Below are 13,235 nucleotides of genomic sequence, written 5' to 3' on the forward strand. Positions count from 1 at the left end.
TTTCCACTGTGGTCATCCAAATCATAGGCTAGGCTATAAGGGTGGGGCATTCTAGGCTATCTCCAAAAGTACTCCAAAAGCTAACAAAACAAAAGTCAGAAGCGCTCAAAGCAAACATTAAAACATAGGATACTGAGGTAATTCTATATATTAGCTCCGTGCCTGTTTTTACCTTTTCAACTGGCTTTTTCTACACTTTTAGGGGTTCTGATACTGGCGGTGCATCTGTTTGTTGTCGGCCAAATGGAATGTCCCTTCGCCGTATTTAGTACTGGCCCGGGGGGGGTGGTTACCCATACGTTAACAAGTTATTGTACTTGCCGGACAGGATATGAACCGTCCGAAACAGATGTAGCCGTGCTCTGTCTTGTGAAGATCGTGTATGGAAACCCCTTGTTGGATGGACTTCAGGGGTTAATTAGACTCGAGCGCCAAAAATGAAAGGTAAATTCATAATTAGCAACCAAAAAACTGCAGAAAGTGTCAAGTTATAGTGCCGTCGGCGACGCGGCGCTACCCTATAGTTCTACCGATACTGATACTTCAAAGTCCAAAAATCAATAGTGGTTTAAAGTAAAATAGGCAGCCAACTTACCAGGGTATTTTTGCTACTTTTACTAGTCCTAAGCAACTCACCATATTTAGGTCTATGACCATGAATGGTTCTCCACAGTAAAGGAGAAACTGGCTTAGGCAGCAGTGGTCCCACTCTAATTTGATTCTGCAGATGCTTCGCTAAACAAACTAACTGTAAAAGTGAATTTCTCATCCTGAGGAAACCTGGCCGTCAAACGTCTCCTCGCCTTCAATAAGCTGTAAGTGACAATTTTCTGAAAACCTGGTAGCAAATGAGCTTGCTCCTAGCCCTATTCACTTGACACTTTGCAGAAATAAATGTTTCTTAATTGTCACAAATTTCACTTTCCAATCTATCTGTATATAAACAACAATATAGGATATATATCCAAGACACGCCGGCAAATAGAAACGTAAACTTCATAAGAACCGCTGCGGTGTCACGTAAGACACTGCAAAGTACCGGTATTTAAGCTACATGATATGGTGTTTGATGTCGATAAATAAAGTAGGATTAGACTTTCATTCGCTTATGTACAGTGGATATACCAACATTTAACACATTTCGTAAGAAAGTTGGAAATATTGTTTAATGTAACCGAATCGTGTTTACATGGGAACGTTCTCTGTAATCTGGTAATCACGTACTTCAGACTACTTCTTAATATCTAATTACCAAATAGTCTAACTTTAAAGTAAAACACACCCGATTGTTAAAAATTGTCGGTAAAATTTAGAATTATTCATATAATCCAAAGTATTTGAACATTTTGTAGTGTTAAACATCACCCAAATAACCCCCCTATTGCTTTGCAGCATTGTTCCCCACAGGGTCACTATAGTCGACAATTTCTGTATTCACGGTTTACTCACGTATACTCTCCCATACACTTAAAAGTATCAGACTGCATAATAAACTTTTCTCTTGAATCTAGTTCATCAAACAAGTCCACCTTCCCAAAACGCTGTTTGTAATTTCTGGACTTCCCCATCAGTTCTGCAGTTACTTCACCTGAATCTAGGGATGGTGTTTTACAGAATGAAGGAATTTTTTTTTTAACTGACATTCAGAAATGCTGATCCATGTGACATATCCATGTCGATACAAACACGTAGCATTTTACGGTTACATTTCTTCGGAGTCTCTATACTTACTGTGGAAGGGGTTGGGGGAGGAAAATAAAATTTCGGTTTCTTAACCACTGAGTGTTTCATCGTTGATGATTCATTATGTACAAGATCTTGTTCGCTTTTAGTTATGCGTTTTGTAAATTTATAACTGTCTTCTACAGGACTGAGTTATTTTATGATAATGTCGCTTTGATGTTTTTATTGATGGACCTCACTGGTGTGTACCCCTAGTGATTAAGACACTTTTTAGTCATTAGCACATCATCTTTTGGTTAAATTTATGTCTGTTGGATTTTTTTCCACATCAATGCTTACATCTTCCACAGATATGACATATCCTGGGTAAAAATAGATAGTGTGGCAAATACAGATATCCAGTAACGCTTATGCAACTTGAACTAAAGCTTACCTGTGATAGGCCTAGGTCAAATGTAGAGCGAAACAAACCTTTTACACTGACCCGGTGCTGTTTCTTTTCTATACATTGTGCATTAAATGGAATTTATCAGTACATTGTAAAATCACGTTTGTCGTACTTCCGTTGGGTTCCGTTTTGAGAGTTACGAAGGTCAATAAATTTAAACCAAAGCAACAGGAAATTTAGGTGTCATGTAGAGCCAAGGAATTCCACATGTTCATATTTTAAAAAATCATTACATATTAAACTCTGAATATATTACAGTTGACAGTCTTTCGGTCATCGCTGGGAGCAGATCTGATTAGATCCTCCATTTCTTGCAATGAGCATGCCATATGAAAACACTCGCAGAAACAAAATCTACAGCTTTTCTGAACTCAAAGTTTTAAACGATTCTATTTGGAGTGGGGATCAGTGGCGAGTCATTCAGTTAAAGAGCTCTGACACTTATGCATGGACACCTACTCGTTAATCATTTTGAGTGTCAGTGTAAAGACTATAACAAAATAAATTGTACTGGGCATATCCAACTATTAGTTATCAAATTTAGTTTTGAGTTAAACTTGTACCTGAGTGAATTTAATTCACTTCCCTTTTATTTTTATTTTCAAATTGCATTTTACTATGCTTGCAACAGGTGATAGATCTGATACTTACATTAACAAACTGTAAAGCATGTATATGCAGGGTGGCTAATTTCTAGCCCTCTCAGGAACCAAACTAGATTTGAAAGGCCATATTTTTTTATAGTGTGTGTGAGAGAGAGAGAGAGAGAGAGAGAGAGAGAGAGAGAGAGAGAGAGAGAGAGAGAGAGAGAGAGAGAGAGAGAGAGAGAGAGAGAGTGGCTGCTCAACATTTTAAAGGAAAATGCCGAACTCGGCTGATCTTTGATAGTAATTAGATGTAGTCACTATTGCAAACTGGCTGGGATCGAGAGATCTCTCTCGCCATGTTCTGATGACAGCTAACCTTACAAATGTTGTTGGAAGATTTAATGGTCAGCTTGGTGTGACTTTGGTGATCTTTTTGTCGCTGATACTTATTTTTATTTCCTACTCTTATTAACACCCATGGCTGGGTGCTTAATTTTATCTGAAGAGGAGCCTTCCGTGTCTCGAAACTGTATCATTATTTATTCTAGATTAAACGCTGCCTTACGACAGGTTTTATTTTTAATTGTAACTTCTCACACTACAGGACTTACCTAATCCATACAAGCGTTCCGGTGTTGTTATATAAGGCTTTTGGTAGTTATTGAGCATGTAACAATAACAATAGGGATACGGTCCATGCAGTTTAATCCCAGCAATTTCCACTTTCTCTGCAGCATAAACTACAGGTTTGATACGAGCAAAATAGATTTTTGCTCGGTTTACTAACAAACTTTTTTTACCAGTGGTCCAGATTTTTTCCCCCTGTTCATCCAGGTTGATTCTCCTCTTCTTATTACCTTCTCTATTTCAACTTCACAGTCCAACTGTCACCAACACTCTCGAAACTATTTTCTTCTTTGTTTACACTGATAGCTGGATTTTAAGATGAAGTTGCGAGTCAACGGTGAATGGTATTATTTGCCTGATCTTGCTTCCCTCTAGCTTGCGTTCCGGTTCGCTTAGTGTTTATTTTAACACTTTTAAACATACCGATTCCTGAACACAATCCGTGTAGGTAAACCTTTAGTCCATCAACTGCTGCTGCGTTAATTTTACCTTAAAGCCCTTGCCAAACTTGACCCTTCGAAAATCTCCATTTCAGTCATTTCCCAAGGATTAACAGCCCAAACTATTACGCACGTAGTACTATAAATTTGGAGCATATCACGAACATTTTCAAAAAGTGTCATACTTATCTCACTAACCGTAAAATTCACATGAAGCTATTAACTTGTGGTCTATCCTTTCTTGTCCAACCCATCTGATTTCAGTATATAAAAGATACATCATGGAATTTAGGCTAAAAAGCTATGCACTGGGGCCACAGCCATTCAGCTAACTTACGGAAGTGAAAAAGAGATAGTTCAGAATGATTCGACAGCAAGATAAAAATATCCCAAAAATAAGATGTATTACAAGAATCTTAAGGTGAAACTGGGAGAAAATCTCACTACAGTATTACGCTTATTAACTATTGCGAGAGATTGGACAGAAAGATGGAAGAAAGGAAGTAGTAATTGGTGTAAAGTAAAAGGTTAAAACGTGTGTTAGCCTAGCGCCACTGGGCCACTACAAACACCCAGTCACTCTTCATACACTGCACGTGTGGTTTACAGGCGGCACAGTATGACCGGACAAGAAGCGGTGTTCTCGTGTTGTATGGACGTTGATTTTCAGCATTAGAGGCATTTTGGCTTTCAATTGCCAAGTTTTCAAGAATCTGCAAAGTTTTTTCCTTATTACAATCATAGACCTGTTCTATTAACATACGTAATATGTTTAATACCTTCTTGAAACCTGTTAGTCTCTTCAATGTGGACAAAGGTCTTGGCATTGATGAAGTGTCTTCAACTTGGACAAATGCTAATTTTAAAGAAACTTTTCCGCTTTGTGATTGATCGCTCCTTGGATGACCTACCCTTAGGAAACTCTAGTACTCCTAGTGTTGCGAAAATTCAAGGCATCTTGCACAATTATACTATGACTCATCTTCAAATTGATTATGTTCTATTTAAGCAGTCTGTAATTCTAAGTACATACTTCAAGATATTGCTTTGCAACACTTCAGGTATTATTTTTGAGCAGCTGTACTGCACTGTGCAATGGCCAATCATCCTCATCTAGTATGGATGTTAGTATCCTGGTAACAAAAAATTAATGTACATTTATCCTTTCTCTCTAATACAGTATCTTAAGTGATCTGTACTCCTGTTCCATCCCTAGTTCTATCAATTCATCATATCTTAAATTTATTTTTAACTGCCTAGCCAAACAATTTACTTTTAGATGTGGCATATTTACTGTAACGTTATAGCAAAATATCTCCACATGCTCAACAAATATTTCCTCGTTTCTTCATAATAAACCTAATTTCCACCAATTTAGTGGCTCTGCTTGCACGTTTTCATGTCGTTACATTTTAATTATTGCAAACTTATGCAGTAACCAACAGAATCCTGAGAATATTCAAATTAACCTGACAATCACATTATTGTATACTAGTCTTGGTAAACAGTAACCTAATGTTGTCTATCTGCCTGTAAAAATTTGACATTTATTAAACCATGGGTTTTCTACCACAGAATCAATTACATAATTAGCTCATGGCTTTAAGCATAATCATATATTGAATCGAATATAGAGTTGAGGCCAAAGGCCAAGTACTGGGACCTCTGAGGTCATTCAGTGCTGCAAAGGAAGTTGAGAGTAGGTAGGCTTGAAAGGTGTAACAGGAGTAAAACCTTGTAGTTGCACTATGAAATATTTGTTAAGAGAGGGTGGATAGCGAGATGGAAGGATAATGGAGGTAGAGTAAAAGGAATGAAAGGGGTTGCAGCTAGGGGCTAAAGGGACACTGCAAAGAACCTTTAGTATATAATGCCTACAGTACACTGCATGAGGTGCACTGACGGCAATAACCCCCTACGAGTCATAATCAAATGGTAATAAAAAATATTTTATATAATTTATGTAAGTAAATCCTCCAGTATGATGCAAATCCCTGCCACTAACCACAGTCCAAAGGGTATGCCTTGTTACATGGCCATCAAATTGTTTTTAGTTTCTCATAATTTTTCTAAGTCAGGATGTGATTGTAATTCTGATCCAAAATATGCTGATGATCACAGCCAAATCTGACTTCCTATAAGCTTACTCACACTTTCAAGGAAGTTTAAGATAAATTGGACATAAGAACTGATTATACATCGTGTGTCAATTTCACCAATGTAAACTCGCACTGCATTAAAGAAATTTATGAAAAATGGAACAAGAGCAAAGTACACATGGGAGAACCTATGTCCAAGATGAAGGAACAGATATCATAACTGAACTACTGTAATACTCATTTCATCAAATTTAACTTGGAAGATTTTTACTGGAACTTTTAGTCCATAGTGGGCAGACTTGACCTGGTACCTTTAAAATTACAACTGATCTAAACTGGGATGACCCAATTATTCCCTCACAACTCACCTTCTGTTTTTTAACTTTCTCAATAGCACATCTCCTCTATTTACCTTTTACTGGAGGCACTTCCATTTTGGTACTGCTCTTGCAAGCTACTGAAATCCTGAAATCATGTTGAAGCTTACTTGAAGTACATACACTGATGATCAATTCTTCATATCCTTTGCATTGAGAGCTCAAAAATAATAACACATACAACTTTTGGTGGTGTTTGGGATCCGTTGAGTTCAAATGGCAAACAAATACAATCTACAATAGTCCAATGGCAACCTTAATTACTGTACTTGTCAGTTTCCATGTAAAACAAGGTTGTGACATCACCTATGTATTTTTCATTAATATTTGCTGAATTTATTAACGCATGCAAAATTGGTTAAGTTAATTGACAAGTTAATACTTATTTCCTTAGACACCACTGTATGAAATACTGTGAAACCAATTTTTACTAATCATTTTATAACAGTGCAGGTTAATAAAAAAAACTATTTCTCTCAGTACTTTAATGGAATATGTGTTCTTGCTCATACGAAAAAAATAATCTTATGAATGTATATGCTAACTTAAAAATTAAAAATAAATTAACTGAATTATGTGATCAATGACATGAGAATTGAAAAACAAAATGAATTTTAATTGTGAATGAACTTCCCCAACAAGCATATACTGTAGTAGATTGTACAAACGTGCTCAACATCTCACCTTTCTCTCTCTTGCGCTCTCAGATGCATCCTCTTCAGGAAAATTTAATCTAATGTGAAATTGAGATCTGTTGAGGTTCTTTTATATATATATAAAAAGGAATTAGTCATGCTATGGAACCTCATCACAAAATAGAAAAAACTACTTGTGGAACTTTAAATTTTTACCACACACACTCCTATCAGACGTGTAAGAGAAATAAAAGAATTATCATTATGCAAATATACTGTACAATCATAACCATCATAAAAGAAAAACAAAAAAATAATAGAATCAGGTCACTGGTAGTGGAGAGCAAACACTTCTTAACACCACAGCACAACTGCTACTTGTGTATGCTAAGATTTGTTGAACCCTAAAAGGAAAACTAGACTCTCATACATCTCCATCCACTGTAGCATAAAAGACACATCTATAATACAATGAAAATAGGGTCCTCATCTCTGTAGTTTTCAAAACTGTAAAAGTATTTTATTTTTTCCTCTTCTAAACTATACACTCCCCCTTCACCAGTTAAAAGCCTCTCCAATTTGGGGGTTCTTGCTGTTTGCTGCACCAGCTCCCCCTACGACAACACAAAAAATGGGGGAACTATGAAGTGCTGAGGGGATTAACCTAGTGCTGCCTCTTTGGTTTGGGTTTGCCAGTTACAACATGGCTAGAAAAGGAGGGGTAAAAAAAGAAAAAGGAAAAATCAAGAACTGCGGCATCTATTGCACTACTGTGTCAGAAAATGCGAATTGTACTCTTGGCGCCGCACATCGTGCAGGAGAAAGAAGATAAGGAAAATATTCCAATGAGAAAGAGGGGTTTTCTCTCCCAAAGTTCAAAACAACTCTGTGGTATGTACATTTCTTTGGACAACTCTCAAAAATGTTCAATTTTCACATTCCATTTGGTACATACTAGCAAAAAATCAATTATACAAAATTTATTTATGGATACAATCACTAATATCTTTCTAACTCAACAAATATTTATACATAATGTACTCTTTATGTACTGCAAATTAAATACACTCTCTTTCCATTTTTAACATGTAAACTAGAAACCAAAAGCATAGCCTTCGGATTCCTCCTCCTCTTGCTGCTGCTTCTTTTTCTCAGCTTCTGCCTCATCTTCTGGGGTTACATCTAATTTCTCCATATATTTGACAACTTTCTCCGTTGGTTTCAAACTCCGCAGGAGACTCGTCTTGGGAGAGGAAAAACAATAATAAATAAAAAGGCATTCTACATTCAACATAAAAAATTAACCTTATCAAGAGCCTTGTTACTTAACAACACCACATAATGGAAGCACTGTTTAAAAAGTCTGCTAGGCAATACACTGTGGGTATTACTAGACGCCAATCACATCCCTTCCTGACTGCACTGCTTTCTCTCTACTGTTCATATCTGTCCCCATTCTGATTCCTGCCATACTTAAGAACAAATTTTGTTTCATCACATCACCAATCATATACCATAAATACCTTTATGTCCCAAACTTCCAGATTCACCAGTTTTATTTGAGAATAGAGAATACTGAATTCACTTGCAATTGAGACAAACCAAGAATCTATATGGCAAATGATAGCAGGACTTACTTCCTCCTACCTGACAAGATGACATACAGTATATGGAAACCTGACATTTTGGACACACACACGCAAAAGACATTACTACTGATTGGGTTGAGTGAATAAAGCTTTTTCACAAAAACACAGTGCTTCCAGCCAGCCTCTAAATTTACCATCTGACTTAGTAGTCCAGTTAAACTACTGTCTAATAATAATAATAATAATAATAATAATAATAATAATAATGAGAATTAACAATACAACTAATCACTCAAAGATATTTAAAATTTGACTATTATAAACTACCTTTACCAATGTGAACATGATGTGATGAAAATAGCATTCAACTTCAAGCAGGCAACATTACTCCATTTTTTTTTGCAGTGTCAATCCTGTACATCTCCCATAATGTGGCTAGAATGAATAAACTTTCTCTTCTCACAATTTCATCTCCCTAGATCCCCCACTCAAGTATTTTTTTACTCTATTAACAAAAATTATGATAGATAGGCTTTATTTCCCTAAAATGGAAGAATTCATATTTTGCAAACTAGCTCTAAAATATTAGTAAACAAAACTCATGATGGAACAGAGCCTTCATTTCCTAACTCAAGCATATTTCAGTTACTTCCCCACACTGAATGTAACTCAAAGCATCAATTTATGAGCAAATGAATGATATTAGCAAACTTTTCAAATACTCTAAAAATAACCTAACACTAGTAAGCTGAACAACGATACAACAGATTTTGAGATTAGTCATGACTGTGCTGGGTTATAACATGGCGAACAAAGCATTACTAAAATGACTAAAGCTTAATGTTAGCATTAGTGTCATCAATGATGGTCTCATTTGAATTGTGTTTTCTGCCTTTGTATCGTAGGGAAGTGTGAGGCTGACTCTGTTGCCATCATCATAAAACTGCTAAACATGACAACCAAGTCACATTAACATACCCTCATGGGATTTGTGCACATATGAAAATAAAATTAGTGCAGGTAAATTTGGAGTAATTGGACAGGTACATTATTATTATAAAAATGACATTTTTTATAATAAAATTAAGTTTCATATATACTGTACTTACCAAGTAATTACATAGCTATAGTTTCTAGCTCACATGGCAGCATTTTATTTAAAAAATCGCGGTAGCACTTCAATTGTCTAGTGCAGGTGACAAGCCCTGCCCACTAACGAGTACTGGAAACGACTTAGCAAATAACCTCATTCTGTTTGTGCCCTTATGTCCATGAGAGGCATGAGAGGGGAGGAGGGTGGGCTCCAATTCTGTAATTACTTGGTAAGTATATATAACTTAATTTTATTATGAAAATGTCATTACATAGCTGAATCCCACATTAAATGGGGTGGGACACATGGACATATTTTATTCAAAAACATTAAAGCAAGGTAATGACTTTGAAATAGAAAATCTGCTAGCATTGAAACAATGCTTGTCTTTCCTTACCTGGTAAGAGAGTTACTGCAGGTGAATGCTGCCTCTGGTTGGTGCTCATCTTAACCTGTAGTGGTGTGGCAGCTGAGCCATGGGTTGCCTCTACTTAAGTGGGAGCCTTGCAGCAGAGGATAGGCCTGATCGCTGGCAAAGCATACCCAAGTATCCTTGCCCTGGGTGCAATACCAATATAAAAAACAACCAGACAACGCTGACACCTATGCTGAAAACACCACAACCCATCCACAGTGGATTGTCATTTTAAAAGTAGGCAAAATGTCCTCCTGAATCAGGGAGTGCGCCTCGTAATGTGTTCTTAGTCAGAGGGCAAGACGGGTTCATGACAGAACACCCGAGGTTACTGGATGGCCCTCTGATCACCTTGGTCCTGCTCAAGTAATACCTTAAAGCCCTAGCTGGACAAAGAACTCTTCCTCAGAGCCAAGGATGTCCGTTAAGTTCTTAATGGAGAAACAACGGGGCTAGGCCTTGGATGGGTCCTTGTTTTGGCTAAACTCCGAGGGTAAAGGAGCAAACTGTGTCTCCTTGTGAAAAAACCTACCTTTTTACGATGGCTTGGATCTCGCTAATAAGTTAGCAGTAGCTGTCTTCCGGGTAAGTTTTCTCCGAGAAGAGGAATCTAGGGGCTCACAAGAGGGACCTGTTACCCATTTCCACACTACGTCCAGGTTCCAGGAAACCGGAACTTCCTTCCTATGCTTGGACATATCAAAGGACTTGATGAAGTCGTTAAGATCTGGGTTTGATGAAAGATCCAGCCTTGCGTTTAAACACAGATCTAAGCACAGCTCGATACCCTTTAATGGTGGAGGACGAGATTCCTAGATCTCCTCAGATAAAGGAGAAAATCCGCAATTTGGGTCATGGATGTCTCAGAAGAAGAGACGTTGTGTCTGACACCAGCTTCAGAAAATCGCCCACTTAGCCTGGTAATGTGGCTAGAATATCGACGCCTACATCTTGCAATAGCCTTTGCAGCATGTCTTGATAACCCTTGGTGGTATCTCTTGAAGTGAGGTAGTCTGAGAAGACATGGTTTTTGCTGCCAGAAAGGGGCTATGACGGTCATCGTAACGTTGCAATGAGCCCATGACTTGTTCAGCACTTCCCTGACCATCTTGAAGAAAGGAAAGGCGTATAGGTCCAAGTAGGACCAATCTTGCAGCATGGCATCTGTTGCCCATGCTGGAGGGTCTGGGGCTGGAAAAGAGAGGAAGGTGATGGTTCCTTGAGGTAACAAACAGGTCCAATGTCGGCCTACCCCACAGGTTCCACAGACTCTGACACACCAGGGGATCCAAGATCCACTCAGTGGGAAGGACCTGCTTTTGACGGCTCAGTTCATCTGCCAGAACATTTAGTTTCCCTTAATAAATCGTGTGACTAGCACTTGATTTTGATCTGCCCCGAGCAGAAGGTTTCTTGATGTCTGGCAGAGAGAAAATGAGTGAGTGCCGCCTTTCTTTCGTATGTACATTAGGGCTGTGGAATTGTCTGAATGGAATACCAGAGTCTTGTGAACTAGGGTCGAGAAGCACTGAAGCCCTAAGTGAACTGCTTTCAGCTCTCTGATGTTGATGTGAAGGTTCTGCTCTTCCGGCAACCAAGTCCCAGAAACTTCCCGGTTCCCCAAGAGGACTCCCCAGCCTAGATCCGAGGCTCCTGAATAGAAGTCTAGGTCCGGGCTCAGAGGATGAAGGAACTTTCCTTACGAAAGTCTTTGGTCGGACAGCCACCACTGCAGGTCCAACTTGACCTCTGGGTTTATGGGAAATGCGTGGTGTCTGACTGTGTTTCCCTGTCCCAGTTGGCCTTGAGGTAGAATTGCAAACTCTCATATGAAGTTTGCCTAACTTGATGAATGTCTTGACGGATGACAGCCCGCAGTAGGGTCATCCACTGATGGGCTGAGCAAGTTGAAAGGGCTAAAAACTTGTGGACTGTCTGAAGGCAGCTGGCAATTCTCTTGGCAGACGGAAAAGCCAGAAAAGTCCGAGAGTTGAAACTACTCCCCAAATAGCGGATCTCTTGTGACGGGGCCAACTGGGACTTCTGAAGGTTGATAATACCCAGTTCCTGAGAAGAATCTTGTTAAAAGTCCTTCGTGCACTATTCCCTCGAAGGGGACTGAAGAGGCCAATCATCCAGATATAGACTGATGTTTATGACTATTAAATGAAGCCATCTGCTAGAGGAGAGAGGACTCAAGTGGCCTGGTTCATCTCCATCTTGAACTTGATCTTCTGGACGAAGAGATTGAGGGCGCTTATGGTGAGGACTGGTCTTCAACCCCCAATCATTTGGGGACCACAAACAGATGGTTGTAGAAGCCCTCTGAGTTGATGTCCTTGACTTCTATAGCTCTCTTTAGGAGAGAGGAGACCTCCTTGAAAAGGGTTGAATGATTCTCCAAGCCTCTTGAGTAGGCCGTCAATGCGATGGAAGAAATGACTAAAGGGGGGGCTCTCCATAACGGAATGGAGTAGCCTTCCCTCAGAACCTTGACAATCCACTGTTCAGCCCCTCTAATACTACACTTCTCCCAAAACTCAAGTCTGACTCCCAGTTGTGCATGGAGGACTTCTTCCTCATTTCTCAGGAAAGGACTTGGTTGAGCTCCTATTGATAGTTCTGGCTGAGAGCATTGGAGCGGGTCCTATTCTGTGACTTGTGCTTATTCCCATGAAAGGGATGTTGCTGGAGAGGAGAGACCATCTTAGGAACATAAGCAGACGGATCCTTAGGGCGTTTGGAAGAAGAGCCAGAAGATCCTGGGTTGATTTTTTTTGAATGTCCGACTTCTGGGTCTGAGAGACTCCTTTAGTGTAAGGGAGCACCATAATTCTCTTTTCTTCAAAACCCCAGAGAGAAAAGAGTCACAAGTTCAAGAGAGCCATCCCTGATGGCCTTGTCCGTACAAGAACGGAGTCCTACCCAGGCCGAGGTGATCTCTCCTACTAAATCATTGCAATCACCAATCTTCTTGGCTAGCGCTCTCACCGTCCAGTCCAAGAAACTGAAAACTTCAAACACTTCGAAGAGGTCTTTGATACAGTGGTCAAGTTCTGCTGACAAAAACACTGAGCTTTGGGAAGGAGCTTACCCGGTGGCGTAGGAAAAGATACCTCCTACGGACTAAGCAGGAGGGAGGAAAGGCGAAGGAAGCCTGACCTTGCTCCCTCCTGGCAGAAAGCCATCTTCAATCTCCTTGAGTGCCTTCCTTGAAGATAATAAAAGCACCATTGTGGGGA

General features: G+C 39.1%; 2 protein-coding genes across 7 annotated transcripts in view; both read right to left on the reverse strand.

Moving 5' to 3' along the window:
* AspRS-m (aspartyl-tRNA synthetase, mitochondrial) overlaps window positions 1–1,214 on the reverse strand; it is a 98,391-nt gene extending 97,177 nt beyond the window's left edge. For 4 of the 6 annotated variants that reach the window (XM_067114194.1, XM_067114191.1, XM_067114195.1 and 1 more), the window contains exon 1: window positions 637–1,183. In XM_067114194.1, the coding sequence (XP_066970295.1) occupies window positions 637–769 (133 nt within the window). In that variant the 5' untranslated portion in view covers window positions 770–1,183. Of the gene's footprint in view, window positions 1–636 lie in introns of all 6 variants that reach the window. The other 2 variants (XM_067114190.1, XM_067114192.1) reach the window with 2 other exon arrangements.
* Window positions 1,215–6,731: 5,517 nt separating this feature from the next.
* The window catches only part of wapl (wings apart-like), a 57,241-nt gene continuing 50,737 nt past the window's right edge, over window positions 6,732–13,235 (reverse strand). The window contains exon 14 of the mRNA XM_067114188.1: window positions 6,732–8,139. Coding sequence (XP_066970289.1) covers window positions 7,990–8,139 — 150 coding nt within the window. The 3' untranslated portion in view covers window positions 6,732–7,989. The remainder of the gene's footprint in view (window positions 8,140–13,235) is intronic.

This window comes from Macrobrachium rosenbergii, chromosome 13 (assembly GCF_040412425.1).
Source record: "Macrobrachium rosenbergii isolate ZJJX-2024 chromosome 13, ASM4041242v1, whole genome shotgun sequence".
Taxonomy (NCBI): Eukaryota; Metazoa; Arthropoda; class Malacostraca; order Decapoda; family Palaemonidae; genus Macrobrachium; species Macrobrachium rosenbergii.